A 13238-nucleotide genomic window follows, 5' to 3' on the forward strand; every position below is an offset into this window, starting at 1 on the left:
ATTGATTGAGATGATTAATAAAGTTTAAAATTAATTTGAACAAAAAATAAACAATACAAGAAATATCAAAATAGATTTAGTTATAGATATAAATTAAAATAACAATTATTAAACTGTTATTTTATTTTTATTACAATCTTGGATTCATTTACTTATTTATGTTAATAAATTGCCAAGATATTTACTTATTTACTTACTTACTTATTACTTCATAATAATTTTTATCTAAATTTTTATTTTTTAAATCAATATCTTTATATACTAATAGTTTCAAATTTAAAACAAAATTGCATGTAAATGAGATTTTTATTTTAACCAATAATAATATAGCTCATTTTAAAGACATTATTCTGCCAATCTTTCATTAGTTAGCTTAATGTAAACTTAAAGATCCTTCTATTTGCATTTATAGCATCTAAGTTAGTTTGTCTAGCAAGTTGGCATCTAAACCTATTTTTTTAAATATTTATTAAATAAATTTCAACTTAAAAATAAATTAAATGTAATATTTTTCAATTTAATTAATTTAATTGATATCTTATAAACAAATGGCATCATTCATTTTCAATATTTAAACATGATCTTAATTTTTGTTTGTTGAAAATAATTTTATGAAGTATCTTAATAAATCACATCTAGATAAATTCAAACAGATAATAGTATTAAAGAACTGAATATTGAGTAAAAAGATTTAATTAAATTTTCTAATAAAAATTATTAAATAAAAAATATTTGCATAAAAAGATAAGCTTTTATTTTTGATAAAGTAACTTACCGTGCTTTTCTATGAACTGTTTTGCTAGATCTTCAGGTCTATCACCTTCATATACAACGATTCTTTCAACTTTATCAGCTGAGAGATTAATATCAACATATAGTAAGGGGTTTCCTTCTTCTTACTTCATCCAATCATAATTTTAGTTTTAATTTTAATACTATTCATGATTTTCTTGATGTCCTTCTTCTTCTTCTTGTTCATGGTGTTCGTCTAATTTTAAAGAATTTTATTTTTTAAAAAATATTGTTTAATTAAAAAGGATTTTTACCATTATTTCCAAATTAAGGCAAATCACCTTCTTAATGATAAGGATGATCTTCATCTATTTGAATTATTATTTAATATTTATGATATTAGGAATTTATTTAAAAATTTTAATTTACATTCTTAATATTGATCTCCTCCACTTAATTATTATGCAATTTAGTAATCTGATTGCTAATTATTGTTGCTTTAAGAATATGCAGGATTTGAAGAGTCTTGTTACTTCTTTTGGCCAAATGTAAGACTTCCTAAACCAGTATCTAGTTATTTGCTTCCTGTGAAAGGACGTTTAAATGCACTTCCTTAGCTTTTGCTTACTGTGTCATATCTTGTTGAAAGACCATGATATTTTCTTTCAGGGGATTGCATTGTGTTGAGAGTTTTATTGCTTGGATTCTTAAATTCATAATATCCTCTAGACATTTTTAATTAGAAAGTCTAATTATCATCCCAAGCTTTTCTAAGTCTATCAACTGTCTTCTCTTGATTCTTAATGTCAAAATTCTTAAATTATTCTTGTCCTAGTTTTAATTTATTTTTTTTAGTATTTAAATTTATTTATTATTTTTTAAAATTACTTATTTTTTATAGGTTTAAGTTTGATGCACTAATGTCAGGATTAAATGTGCATTCATCGCAATTCTTCTCATATTCTACTTCAAGAGTTCTCTTATCACGGAGCTGAGAACGAGGCTTAGCTAAGTTGTATAAATCAATATATCTCTTATTACCAAGAGAAGTAGGAGGCATGGGATTATTATTAGGTCTTGACTACTGATTAACAGATCCGTTAGCATCAAACATGTCTTAATTTTGAGAATTAAGTTGAGATTAATGAACTTATTTGTTATAGTTATTCACTCTAGGATGGAATGTGCACTCATTTAATTCACTATCTTTTTGATTTTCTTTAATTTATTCGAGGTATTTCACTTTGTCTTCTTTCAAGGCCATTAAAATATCAGCATGCTAAATACGATCTCCAAGATGCTAAAGCTTTTCGTTACCCATTATAGCTTATTCATACACTCTGCTACGATAGTTTTAGGCTAGCTTTTCAGTGAGAACTTGATTTGTTGAAGACTAAGCCTTGCTAGTAGTATGTTCGCTTGATTGCTTTCTCTTTTTATCAGGAGATGAATTCAAATATTTAGTCTTTTCCTTCTCAGTGTGTAAACGGTTGACATAGAAAAGGTAGAAAATCATCTGAATCTCTTTAATTTCATTTGTGTTAAATACAATATTTTTTTCAGAATCGAACATTCCTATTCTAAGCTCATTTTGACGGTATGCCATCCAATTTCTTAAATTCTCATCCATATCGTTATAATCTATTTTCTTTTTTTAGTATTAAGATGATGATTGCTACTATTATTTGCTTCCTGCAGGAGTCATACTTTGATGCATGCTAGCTACTTCGCTGTGATGATCTATTTTATTTATTAGATAAGTTTTAATAATAAAAATCAAAGACTTTCCATTCAATCATTCAATCATTAATTAATTACCTTAATCTTCGTCATCAATCTTTTTTTAAGACATATTGTAATGACTACTAATGTGACTTTGACTCATAGCTGCTGCATGGGATAATCTAGATGCTCTAATCTACTAAATTTACTCAATTTAGTCTTAAATTTATTCCTACTTTAATTCTTAAACGTCTCTCATAAGAGGCCAAGCTTAATCTTTAGAGTATTAAATTGCTAAAACATTGTCTTGATCTTTCTTGAAACGAGGAAGATCAACATCAAGACCCATAATAGAAAAAATAAACAAAAGAAGGTTTCTATAAGAAACTCCTCCATTTTCAGCACCTTGTAAAACAATCCAAACATCATTGACAAGTGCTCTCTCCTTAACGAAATTGTGACTCTCTACTTTCTCAGTGAAACTTATGAAGCCCATCAATCTTAATATTTCAGACATTCTTTTGATAAAAATAAAAAATGTTTAATGTGTTTATTATCTAATTAAAAAAGCTAAATAAATTACTGAATGTAATCGAGAAGATAACTTTGCTTCTTAACCTCTTCAACTACAATCGAAACAATATATTCATATTCCTTAATTAATTTGGTTGCAAGTTAATATTCTGATTCTTTTGATGTTTAAGGAATTAGCCCTGATTTAGCAAATAAATTTTCATTTTCATGTTTATCTCCTTAATCTCCTTATTGAGCTGATTTTAAGTAATCAGCTTTTCCTTCTCTTTTTGCAGTAACTTTCATTTTACCTAAAGTATACAGTCTGTCTATAGTTTAAGGATTAGCCTTCTTTGGCTTTTATGATTTCTTTTCTTTTTCTTTTTACTCCTTTTCATCCTTCTCTAATTTTTATTTTGCTTCTTTTTTCTTTCTGTTGATTTCATAGAGTCTCTTGAAAGCAGGCTCTTATGAGTATTTTCCTGATCCCTTATTTGAAATCATAACAACTTGAGAAGTCGTTAAGATTTAAGGTTTATGAGTGCATTGTTCTAATTCTAGATTATCAATATCTGATTTTATCTTTTTTAAAATAATAATTTTTCAAAATTAAAAATAAATTTATAATTATTCACTTAAATTTAATCAACCAAAAAATTAATTGTTAAAACTATTATTTTTCTATTTATTTAAATATTCTTTTTCAAATTTTATTACATATTTTTTTATTATCTCTATTCTATTTATTTAACTATTTTTTTAATTTATTAGTAGGTTTTATTTATATTCTCTCAAAAAAAAAGTTTAATGTTAGAGGAGAAATAAGATGAAGCTTAGTACCTCACTAAAATTGCTTATAAAACTGTATTTATTTGCTTATTTACTATCTTAATCACTAATTCAAATATGATCTATTTGCTTAATTAATTATTATTATTTTTTTTTTGATTTATTTTTAATAGATTTTATTTAATATTTTTAATAAATATTTTTTATTGAATTTGAAGAAAAGAACAAAAATGAATTTATTTGTTCATTAATTGATTGATTGGTTTTTAGTGAGTTTGAAATAAATTAATTTTTAATTGATAAGAAAATGAGAATGTAATAAATTAAGAAAGATTGATTACTCTTTTGATGTTTTGGTCACGATTTGCTAAGAATTTATTTTATTCATTCAAAAAATCTTAGAGACTTCTTGTTGGTGAGAGAGACTTCATGATTTTAGAAGAGTTAGGTTAGAATGTGCACTCTTTTATTTCTTCTTACTCATAATATTCAGAAGTTTTTTGATTTAGTTCTTAGATTTGGTATCCTCTTTAAAGTAATCTATTTACTATGGTTTAGGTTTCCTACTTACTAATTTTTTTTGGTTTTTCAAGTCCAATTACACTTGATTCGTTTGGATTTGAATAAAGCAATTTTTCAATAATTTCAATTTTTCTAGGATCATATGGTTAATCTCTTATTGTGTCCCAATATTAAGAATTGTTATTCTATTAATTTGAGTCGTAATTTTCTTAATTGTATTAGATTTATTGCTACTATTGTTGTTACAAGATCTATTTTTCATAGTTTTAATCTTCAAAGTTTTGATTTTATTATAGATACTATTGTTATTGTTGATATTGCTGTTGCTATAATTGTTACTAAGGCTATTATTATTGTAGCTATTGTCCATATTAATTATTTTATTATTAAGAATTGTAATATAGCTACTGATTAACTTATTACTGCATTTAGCGATTATCTGCATAATCAGGATAAAACTATTGATATGCTTATTAGTTTTAATTATTTGGATTCACATTACTGTTGTTATTTATTACTCCCAACTGCTATTAATTAAGACCAGATTAGTCAAACTATCCGAAATGGGCAGTATTTTTATTATTACTGCTCTAATACATAGCACCTGAACTGGTGTTCAGATTACTTCCTTAGTCTAATTTTGACTTTTACTATACCATTTGAGGTACTGGAGCTAACTGAGTTGAGTTTTACCCAAATGTTTGAGTTTGTATAGTTTTGCCAGCAGATTGATATCCTTTTTACTACTGCTGCTACTACTACTGCTATCCTTATCCCTCAGCAAGGAGGTCATAATCCTAATCCATTTCTTCATCTTGCAAAGGTTTAGATTAACTCACACTAAAGCTTCCTTAAAACATAGGTTGAATACCTTCTTAGTTCTTTTTATGCTTCTTTACTTTTTCTTCATTGTCATTTAATGGCTTAGTAGGAAATCCTAATCATTTTAAAACATATAAATTAAAAGTTTGAAAATATTAGCTGCAATAAATCTTCCATTTTTTGCTGTTTATATCAAATTTCGAAACATTATTTTTCATGTATTTAACATTGTTGATAAAAGGACTTGAAAGAATTTTAAAAGGATCGTTTTTAGTGCAAATTATTTTTAATTTTTTAGCGAACTAACTATTAATTGCAACAATGAAAGATGTTTTTGGAATTATTGCGATAATTTTGCATGTCCTTAAATCTAGATGACGTATATAGTATATAAATGGAGTTTTACTTTAGTTAGGAGACTATTGATAGGCTTATTTAACTTGCGATTAAGGCTATTCAGGAGTAGATTGATCCTATCCCATACTAATTATTTTTTATTGTATTCTTTTCAAATTCTTAACTATGCTTTAATATTTGAATGCAACTATTTTAACAAACAAAATTGATTTATGAAAACAATTAATTATCTTTAATTTATTTACAAATAATTAATTAACTAATTAGCTTATTGATATTTTTTAATTAACTAATTAGAATCCTTTTCTTATTTTTAATTTTTTGATTAATAAAAATAATTAATTTCATAAAACAAACTAAATAAAGCTGAAAAAATAAAGGCAGTATTTTTATTTATTGATTTATTTATTTGTATTCGTTTGCAATCTTATTTGAATTAAATAGAATAAGATTCAAATCCAATTTTACAAATATTTAACAACAACCAAGTGAAAAATAAAGAAAATATCTATCTATTCAATTTATTACCAAAAGTAGGCAGTATCTTTTTTTCAGATCTATTTCAATAATTTCTTAATTAAAATAAATAAAGAGTTTCCATATCAATCCAAATTTAATATTTTCTATCTAAAAATTTAACAATTCAAATGATCATGTTATACAATATTAAAAGTTTGGTTTGCTTTTTCAAAGCAGGAAAGAAAAAAAACGTAAAAAATTGAAAAAGTTTTACTAAAAAATTTATTAATTTCAAAAAAAGTATCAATTTTCTAATATGAAATAAAAATATAAAATAAAAAATCTATTTCAATTTGATGATAAATTTAAAATATTTTTGTAAAATCAATTAATTTTAATTAATTCTCAAAACTATTTTAAACTTTCTTATCTATTTTATAAATTACGTAAGCTGCAAATGAACAAATAATTTCTTCTTCCTAATTTAATTTTACTGATTATGATAGTTAATTGTAATGACTTTTACTTATAATTTTTAGCTAAACTAAATTAAGTAAATTTAATATTTTTTATTGAAAAATTAGAAGTATAAAAAAATATTATTATTTTAAAGAATAGGGAACTCTTTGCAGTAAAAATTAAGTTATTTATGCACCAAAAATTATTTAATAAAAATATTTTAAGAGTTTTATTTTTTATTATTTTTATTCATTAGTATTAATTTTTCAATATTTAAAATTACTGTATTATAAAAAGAATATGAATTAAGATTTAGAAAAGCACAATAAAAGATTAAATAAATACTAATTTATTCTTAAATAACCTAAATATTTATTAACAAATTAGTCATTTATTTATTTATTTTAAATTCATTTAAAAATCTATTGTATTATTGTATGATAAATAATGAGAAATTTGAATTTTTAAATAATAAACTATAGAATTTAGTCAAAGGCATAAGATAAAAAGAGAAAATAATTACTTGACTATTTTCTATCATAAAATTCTAAAAATTTCTATTAGTATTGTGATAAATTTTTAATTTAAAGAATAGGGCAAAGATAATTAATTAAATTAATAAATTTAATTATTAATTATTCAAAAAAACTAAAAAAAGTTTTATATAGTAAGATTTCATATTTAAAATGTTTTATAATTAAAAAAGCAGAATAAGCAAATAATGATAAATTAAATAAATAAATGGCGATCTAAAATTAACTAATTAATTAAGGTATTGTACATTTAAGGAAAAATAGAGCAAAACATTTCAAATGATTAAATTTTCTGTTTTACATACTTTTTTATATTATTGTAATGTATTTTTTTATTTTTATTTTTTTAATTTATCTAAGTTATTTTTAAGAAATTTTCTTTTATCCAAGCCACTTAATTAGTAAACTTTTTCAGAACTTTTAATCTAGTTCATCTCAGAGATGTACTATTTTGTATTCTAAATTGTATCTATTTTTATTTTCTTCAAATCTTATAATCTTGTCTTTAATTGTTCTTGCTGTTTTGTGGGGTCAATATCTTATATATCATTCAAAACTTCCAATATTTATGCTAGATTATCTTTTTTTTATTCTAAACTTTCTGTTTATTCTTTTAAGTCTTAATCCAAGAAATTCAAATCTGTTTGAAGTTCCTAGCATCCTTCCATAAATTTTGCAAAATTTTCATACTTTTTGGCTCTGTAGATTAAATTAAGCAGTTCTTATGATTGCTTTTTAGTAATCCCATCTTTCTCATGAGCTTAAAGCATATTAATTATTTCTTTGTGGTACTTTATATAGTGTCGATCTTTCAGCAAGCCTTTTTCTTCGTATTTTTGAATTATCGATTAATTTTAGCTGAATTCTGCCTCTTCCATGATTTCATCATCTTCTGAAATCTCGTCTTTGATTTTTACATCAACTTTTTAATTCTTTAAATGTTAAAACTAAGTGACTAAAGAAACTCCATACCCATCTATTAGAACATTTTATTGAATTATATTTTTTTGATTTTAACTCTAATTTAAATTCAAATCAAATTCTTTTTAACTTCTTTATAACTTAAATTGTTTGTTAGCATTTTAGATATAACCTTGATCATTGAATATATTAATTAATTTCCCTTAATTAATATCTTAAATTTTATTTTGGTTTTATTAAAAATTTTATATGGACTAATTAGGACTTGCGATTGTACTTTATTCTAGTGATACTTTTTAATTGCTATCTATTTTTTTTAGTGTTATTCTATTTTTCTTTTAACCTTAGATGAACTTATCCTCTAAATAAGTTTGGTTTGCTTTAGATTAAATTACTTTTTCTAAGCTAGATCTGTGGGATAATATATTTCTTTATATAATTGGTGAACTTTATGGGGAAATAGATTATTCTTGTAAACTTCTGCATGAATTTAATTGTTTATTTTCAAAATCTATCGTTTTTTCAGGAGAATAAGCACATTCGTCGTTGAGGATAGTATACTAAGAAGGCTTTTTTAACCATTTTTATGTGCCTTGGCTTTGTAGCTTTTGTTCTGAATTTGTATTCTTTAACTAACTCTATTCAAGAGTATTCATTCTTTTCAGTGGTGAGTTTGAATTTAAGTTATATTCTTTTTAGATATCTATTAAATCTTTTTCTAGCATGTCTAAATTAACTAAGCTCGTTTTTGATTACACCGCACTTTTTTCATAGATCGATTATCCCCTTTTTAGGGGTGAAGCTGAATTTAAATTGCTACTTAAATTTGATGATTGATGATTTAGTTTAATAATTCTTTTTTAAGGTGATAAAGAGCTATCTTTACTTTCCAGTACTAAAAATTTATCGTTAGATGACTAGTTAACAGTTTTGTTTGCTTTCTCCAAAGAGTGAGTCCTATTAGTTTGTATTTAAGTCATATCCTTAGCTTCAATATTTAATGTTTTATTCAAAATATTAATGCTTTTAAAATTATTAGAATCCTCTGTTGTACTTTTTAGCATTGGACTTGATTTGTTAACTTACAAATTAATATTAGGCAAAACATTATTTAGTAAAGATTAATGAATATTTTATTCGTCAATAGTTGAAAGTGGCTCTGGGTCATAATAATCTTTTTTTTAAGGCATCTCATTCTCAAATTCAGAAATGCTAATTTGATTTGGTTCAGTTTATACCCTAAAGTGCTAGGACAAGCTATCTTTAAGTAAATTGTGATTTTTGACTAACTAATTTTATGCATCTGCTCTGATACTAACTGTACCAAAAGATTAACCAGTTCCTAGTGAATTCTCAAATTGATTCATCTAGTGTTATCTAGAGTAGAAAAACTAAGTTGGGAGCTTTTCCTAAAGTTATAGAGGTAGAACTTCATTTGATTTATCAGTCGTTATTTTTCGCTTATTTGGACTATTTTGGTGATTTTTTTTGATAAGAATTTTTTTCTTTTTAGATGATGGAGGAGGAGAAGGATTTAACTTGATGATATATTTAGGGTTATTTTGTATGTTTGTTTTTTTGTAAGTAATTTATTAATTGTGAGCAGTGCTGTTATTACTCTTTTGATAGTAATCTCCAATAACTTTTTTTTACTATTATCTAATTTACAATTATTATTGTTAATAATCAAATGGAGATCTTTCTAGAGATGCTAATCCTGATTTACTAAACCCACTTTTGTATTTATAAAACAAAAGCAAATCATCCTTCCTTTCAGATATTGATAAGCTTCTATTCTTTTAAATTCTATTATCTAGCATCTACTAGCCTAAGCTTAAAGTTTAATTTCCCTTTTTATCGATATAATTTATAGGATTTTCAACAGGATTATAAAATAAATTGCTCTCATTTTCAGCTATATTTTTTTTTTACTATAAATGCATTCTTTTATGATTACCAACGCTTCTTTAAAATGATTCCATATTATTAATTTGATTGTTATTTTCGCTATCAAAAGATGCTAGTAGTTCATTCTTTCTTTCAATTAAAATCCTATTTTATTATTGTAGCTGGCATGTGAGACTTGACTTCGATTAATTACAATCTTATGGAGATAACTTCCTTTCTTTACTTTGTGAATTTTGAGAATAATCTCGCTAATTTATTTAACTTGTTTATATCATTTATGATTGCAATTTAGATTTTAATATATGGATAAAAAATTAATAAATCTTAGCTCTTTTCAATCAAAATTAAATATTTGATATTTGTAAATGAGGATTATTGTATAATACAAAGTTAAATTAATTGCATGGCTATTAATCTACCAAATATTCATTGATATATTAATTATTGATTGATTGTTTTATATATTTAAAAATAATTTTTGATAATACTTTTAAGTTTGTTTGTGACTTAATTCTACTTTTTAAAAAATATTTTTGCTTTTATAAATAATAAATAATTTATAACTTAAAAATCTTTATTTCATAAATTAGAATTGTTTCATTCTTTTTTTTTGCATTTTATTACATTAAAAAATAATTAAATTTTTAATAAAATGTTATTTAGTGTTTTATAAAAGCAAATATAAATATCTAATTTATTTTCAATAAAAAATGTAATTTTTTTATCAATTCACACTCATATAAATATATATATTAAAATTATTTTAATTAAAACTGTATTTTAATTTAACAAATAAAAATTAAATGGTCTAATTTTTAAAAGCCTAAATAAATATATTTGTAAATTTATAACAAAAACAATAAAATAATTAAAATATTTCTCAAATTTGATTATCTTCTATCGTATAAAGGTAAATTAATGGATTTGTAATTCTAATAATGTAATTCCTAGCTTAGCTGTTCCTGTTGACTAATATTTCAATTAATTAGCATGTGCTTTCTCTTAGCATAAAACAATAAGGAATAGTTCAAATTACTTTATCTGTGTTAATACTTATAATAAAGCTATTTGATTAGTTTTAGTTTCTTATTTTCTATTTTAGGATTACTATTTTGATCTTTTTTCTATAAATCAATAATTTTTTAATTTTTATCTAATGAAGTAATATTTTTTTCTTTATTTATTTTATAGATTTTGAATGAAGGTTTTGTTCATATTAAATTATTTTTTGATTAGGATATCCTTTATTTTGATGTTATAAAATCTAAAAAATGATTTATTTTTAATAGATAAACAAATAACTTTAAAAGAATTAATTAAAAAAGTTTAAATAAAAATTGATTGGTATTTAAATTTTATTTTATATAAATTATACAAGTTATTCTAAAAGATTTTTTAATTAACTCAAAATTAAATAATTTATTTAAGAATTTTATTTAACAATACCTTATTAAAATTAAATAGACATATGTTGCATAGTAAAGAAAAGTAAAAACTAGAAGCTTAAGGATACCTAAAGCTAGATTTAGTTTCATTTTAAATGGAAAAAATTTTGCTTTTAATTTGTGAACAAAATATTGATCAAATATTAAGAAAGCAAAGCAAAAATTCTAAGCTACTTAAGAAAAAGGAGAAATTGAATAAATATTGATGAGGCGAATTAATTATTAATAAATTGTATTGGTTTAATTTTGAAAAAAAATTAATTTAACTGATATACCTCACTGAAAAATAATAAGCTATTAAGGATATTTAATGTAAAAGTAAATTAATTTAAACAAAAAAATAAATTGGTAATACTTAATTTTTGTTAATTAAAATATTCATTAAAAAATTTAGAATTCAATAATTTCTTGCAAAATCTCTCTTCTAAAATATTTTTTTAATGATGAAAGATTCAGTGCCTAGCATATTTTAAAATAAGGCTTGAATGGAATTTTTCTTGTATTAATTAAATTGTGTGCAAAACTGGTAATTATATTAATATCTTTGTTAATGTGGCAAATTAAGTTATTTTACTACATGATACATCTTTCAAACACTAATTCTAAATGTATCAAACTTTTTTAGAGAATAATTTACTTGGCAAAATATTCAAATTTTTCTTTAGGTATTTTGTTATCGTACAAGTTTAAGGCTAAAAAAAGTAATCCTTATAGAGAACAAAGAGACTGAGTAAGAGTCGTAACACCTTGACTAGAGATTTAATTGGTCTATAATTGAAGATCTAAATACTTTAGTTAAATCATGTTTCTTAATGCATTCGAGAAATTAGTAAAACCTTTGTCATCTATTTCATTCAATTTTAAATTTAAGCTTAAAACTTCCAAGTTTTTCATTCTTTTAAAATATTTTGCAGATAAAGACAATCCTTCCCCTTTAATGTCATTCATGGTAAAATCGCCTTCAAAGTGCAGCAGATGAGGATATTCACACAATCTTTCAAATAAAAGAGAAAATCCTTTTGAACCCATCTCATTGCAACTTAAATCTAATTTCAAAATGCAAAGTCTTTACCTATATAGTAAAGAACAAGCTATAATGTCTATCTTTTTTGGGTTTATTTTACACCATTTAAAACTAAATTCAATTTTAATTAAATAATTTTATCTACTTAAATAAGATTCTAAATATCTAAGAGATTTCATATTCAAATAGCTGTATTGCATATCCAACCTTAAATGATATAATCTCAATTTTTATAAAGATGTTGTAATTTATTACATAGTAATTTCTGAAATACTTCTTTTAGGTAGAGATAATTAAAGATAATTTATTAAATCTTTGTAAGCATTTAAATTTTCTTATAAAACCATACCTCCTTATGCAAAGCTTTCATTAATATCAATAAAATTCATATTAAGAATATTGTTTTGTTAAATCTAATTTAGTTAAGACATAATTGTTTCATTTATCATTTATTTCCAAAGGCTCTTTTCTTTTTCATCAATTTCGTTTAGTATATGTTCTTCTTAATTCAAATCATTCTTTTAATTGACATTTTTTTGTTAAGAATCTAATTTATTAGACTATTTATTAATCATTTAAATCGATTAGCTCTTTCTATTAAATTATTTTCCATTATTGATCAGTTATAAAGTCACTCTTCTTTCATTTTATTGTTGTTAGTTTTTCCCATTTTTATTATTTAAAGATTAGACATTACTCTGTTTGAGGGAATCTTGATTAATAGCAGATTTTGTTGATACTAAATTGCTCGCTGTAGCTAAATTAGAGTCGTTTTCTTTAAACTAACTATTTTTAAATGCAATAACATTTTAATTTGGCTATTAGTCAAGTTTTTAGCTTAATAATTTTTGACTTACTCTTTAATAAATAATTTTTTAGGTAGCTTCTTCTTTTTTTATTATTCTACCACTAATCATAAAAACCAATAATAGATAGAGTGTCAATAACAATTAATCCTAATTTAAAATAAGATAATATATTTATATAATATTCATATTCCCTTTGAGTATATTATTTTTTTTTTATATAATG

General features: G+C 22.9%; 4 protein-coding genes across 4 annotated transcripts; all 4 read right to left on the minus strand. All coding sequences in view use genetic code 6, as the record gives it.

Moving 5' to 3' along the window:
* Positions 1-361: 361 nt before the first annotated feature.
* Positions 362-5753, minus strand: TTHERM_01055640 (hypothetical protein; the record flags this gene model as incomplete). Its single annotated transcript, XM_001027530.2, has 9 exons — positions 5507-5753; positions 4098-5215; positions 3038-3549; positions 2551-2972; positions 1621-2472; positions 1162-1563; positions 1047-1100; positions 776-988; positions 362-450 (listed from the first exon to the last, which is right to left on the minus strand). The coding sequence occupies exons 1-9, from the start codon at positions 5580-5582 to the stop codon at positions 362-364; spliced, it is 3738 nt and encodes a 1245-aa protein (XP_001027530.2). The 5' UTR covers positions 5583-5753.
* Positions 5754-7183: 1430 nt separating this feature from the next.
* TTHERM_001055647 (hypothetical protein) lies at positions 7184-10012 on the minus strand (the record flags this gene model as incomplete). Its single annotated transcript, XM_012800962.1, has 1 exon — positions 7184-10012. One exon carries the CDS (start codon positions 10010-10012, stop codon positions 7184-7186), a length of 2829 nt encoding a protein of 942 aa, XP_012656416.1.
* A 752-nt stretch (positions 10013-10764) lies between these two features.
* Positions 10765-11214, minus strand: TTHERM_001055648 (hypothetical protein; the record flags this gene model as incomplete). The annotated part of the gene is made up of 1 exon (XM_012800963.1): positions 10765-11214. One exon carries the CDS (start codon positions 11212-11214, stop codon positions 10765-10767), a length of 450 nt encoding a protein of 149 aa, XP_012656417.1.
* A 346-nt stretch (positions 11215-11560) lies between these two features.
* Positions 11561-13123, minus strand: TTHERM_001055649 (hypothetical protein; the record flags this gene model as incomplete). Its single annotated transcript, XM_012800964.1, has 3 exons — positions 11561-11606; positions 11820-12413; positions 12462-13123. The coding sequence occupies 3 exons, from the start codon at positions 13121-13123 to the stop codon at positions 11561-11563; spliced, it is 1302 nt and encodes a 433-aa protein (XP_012656418.1).
* Between the last annotated feature and the right edge of the window lie 115 nt (positions 13124-13238).

The sequence above is a fragment of the Tetrahymena thermophila genome (assembly GCF_000189635.1).
Source record: "Tetrahymena thermophila SB210 genomic scaffold scf_8253880, whole genome shotgun sequence".
Lineage (NCBI taxonomy): Eukaryota > Ciliophora > Oligohymenophorea > Hymenostomatida > Tetrahymenidae > Tetrahymena > Tetrahymena thermophila.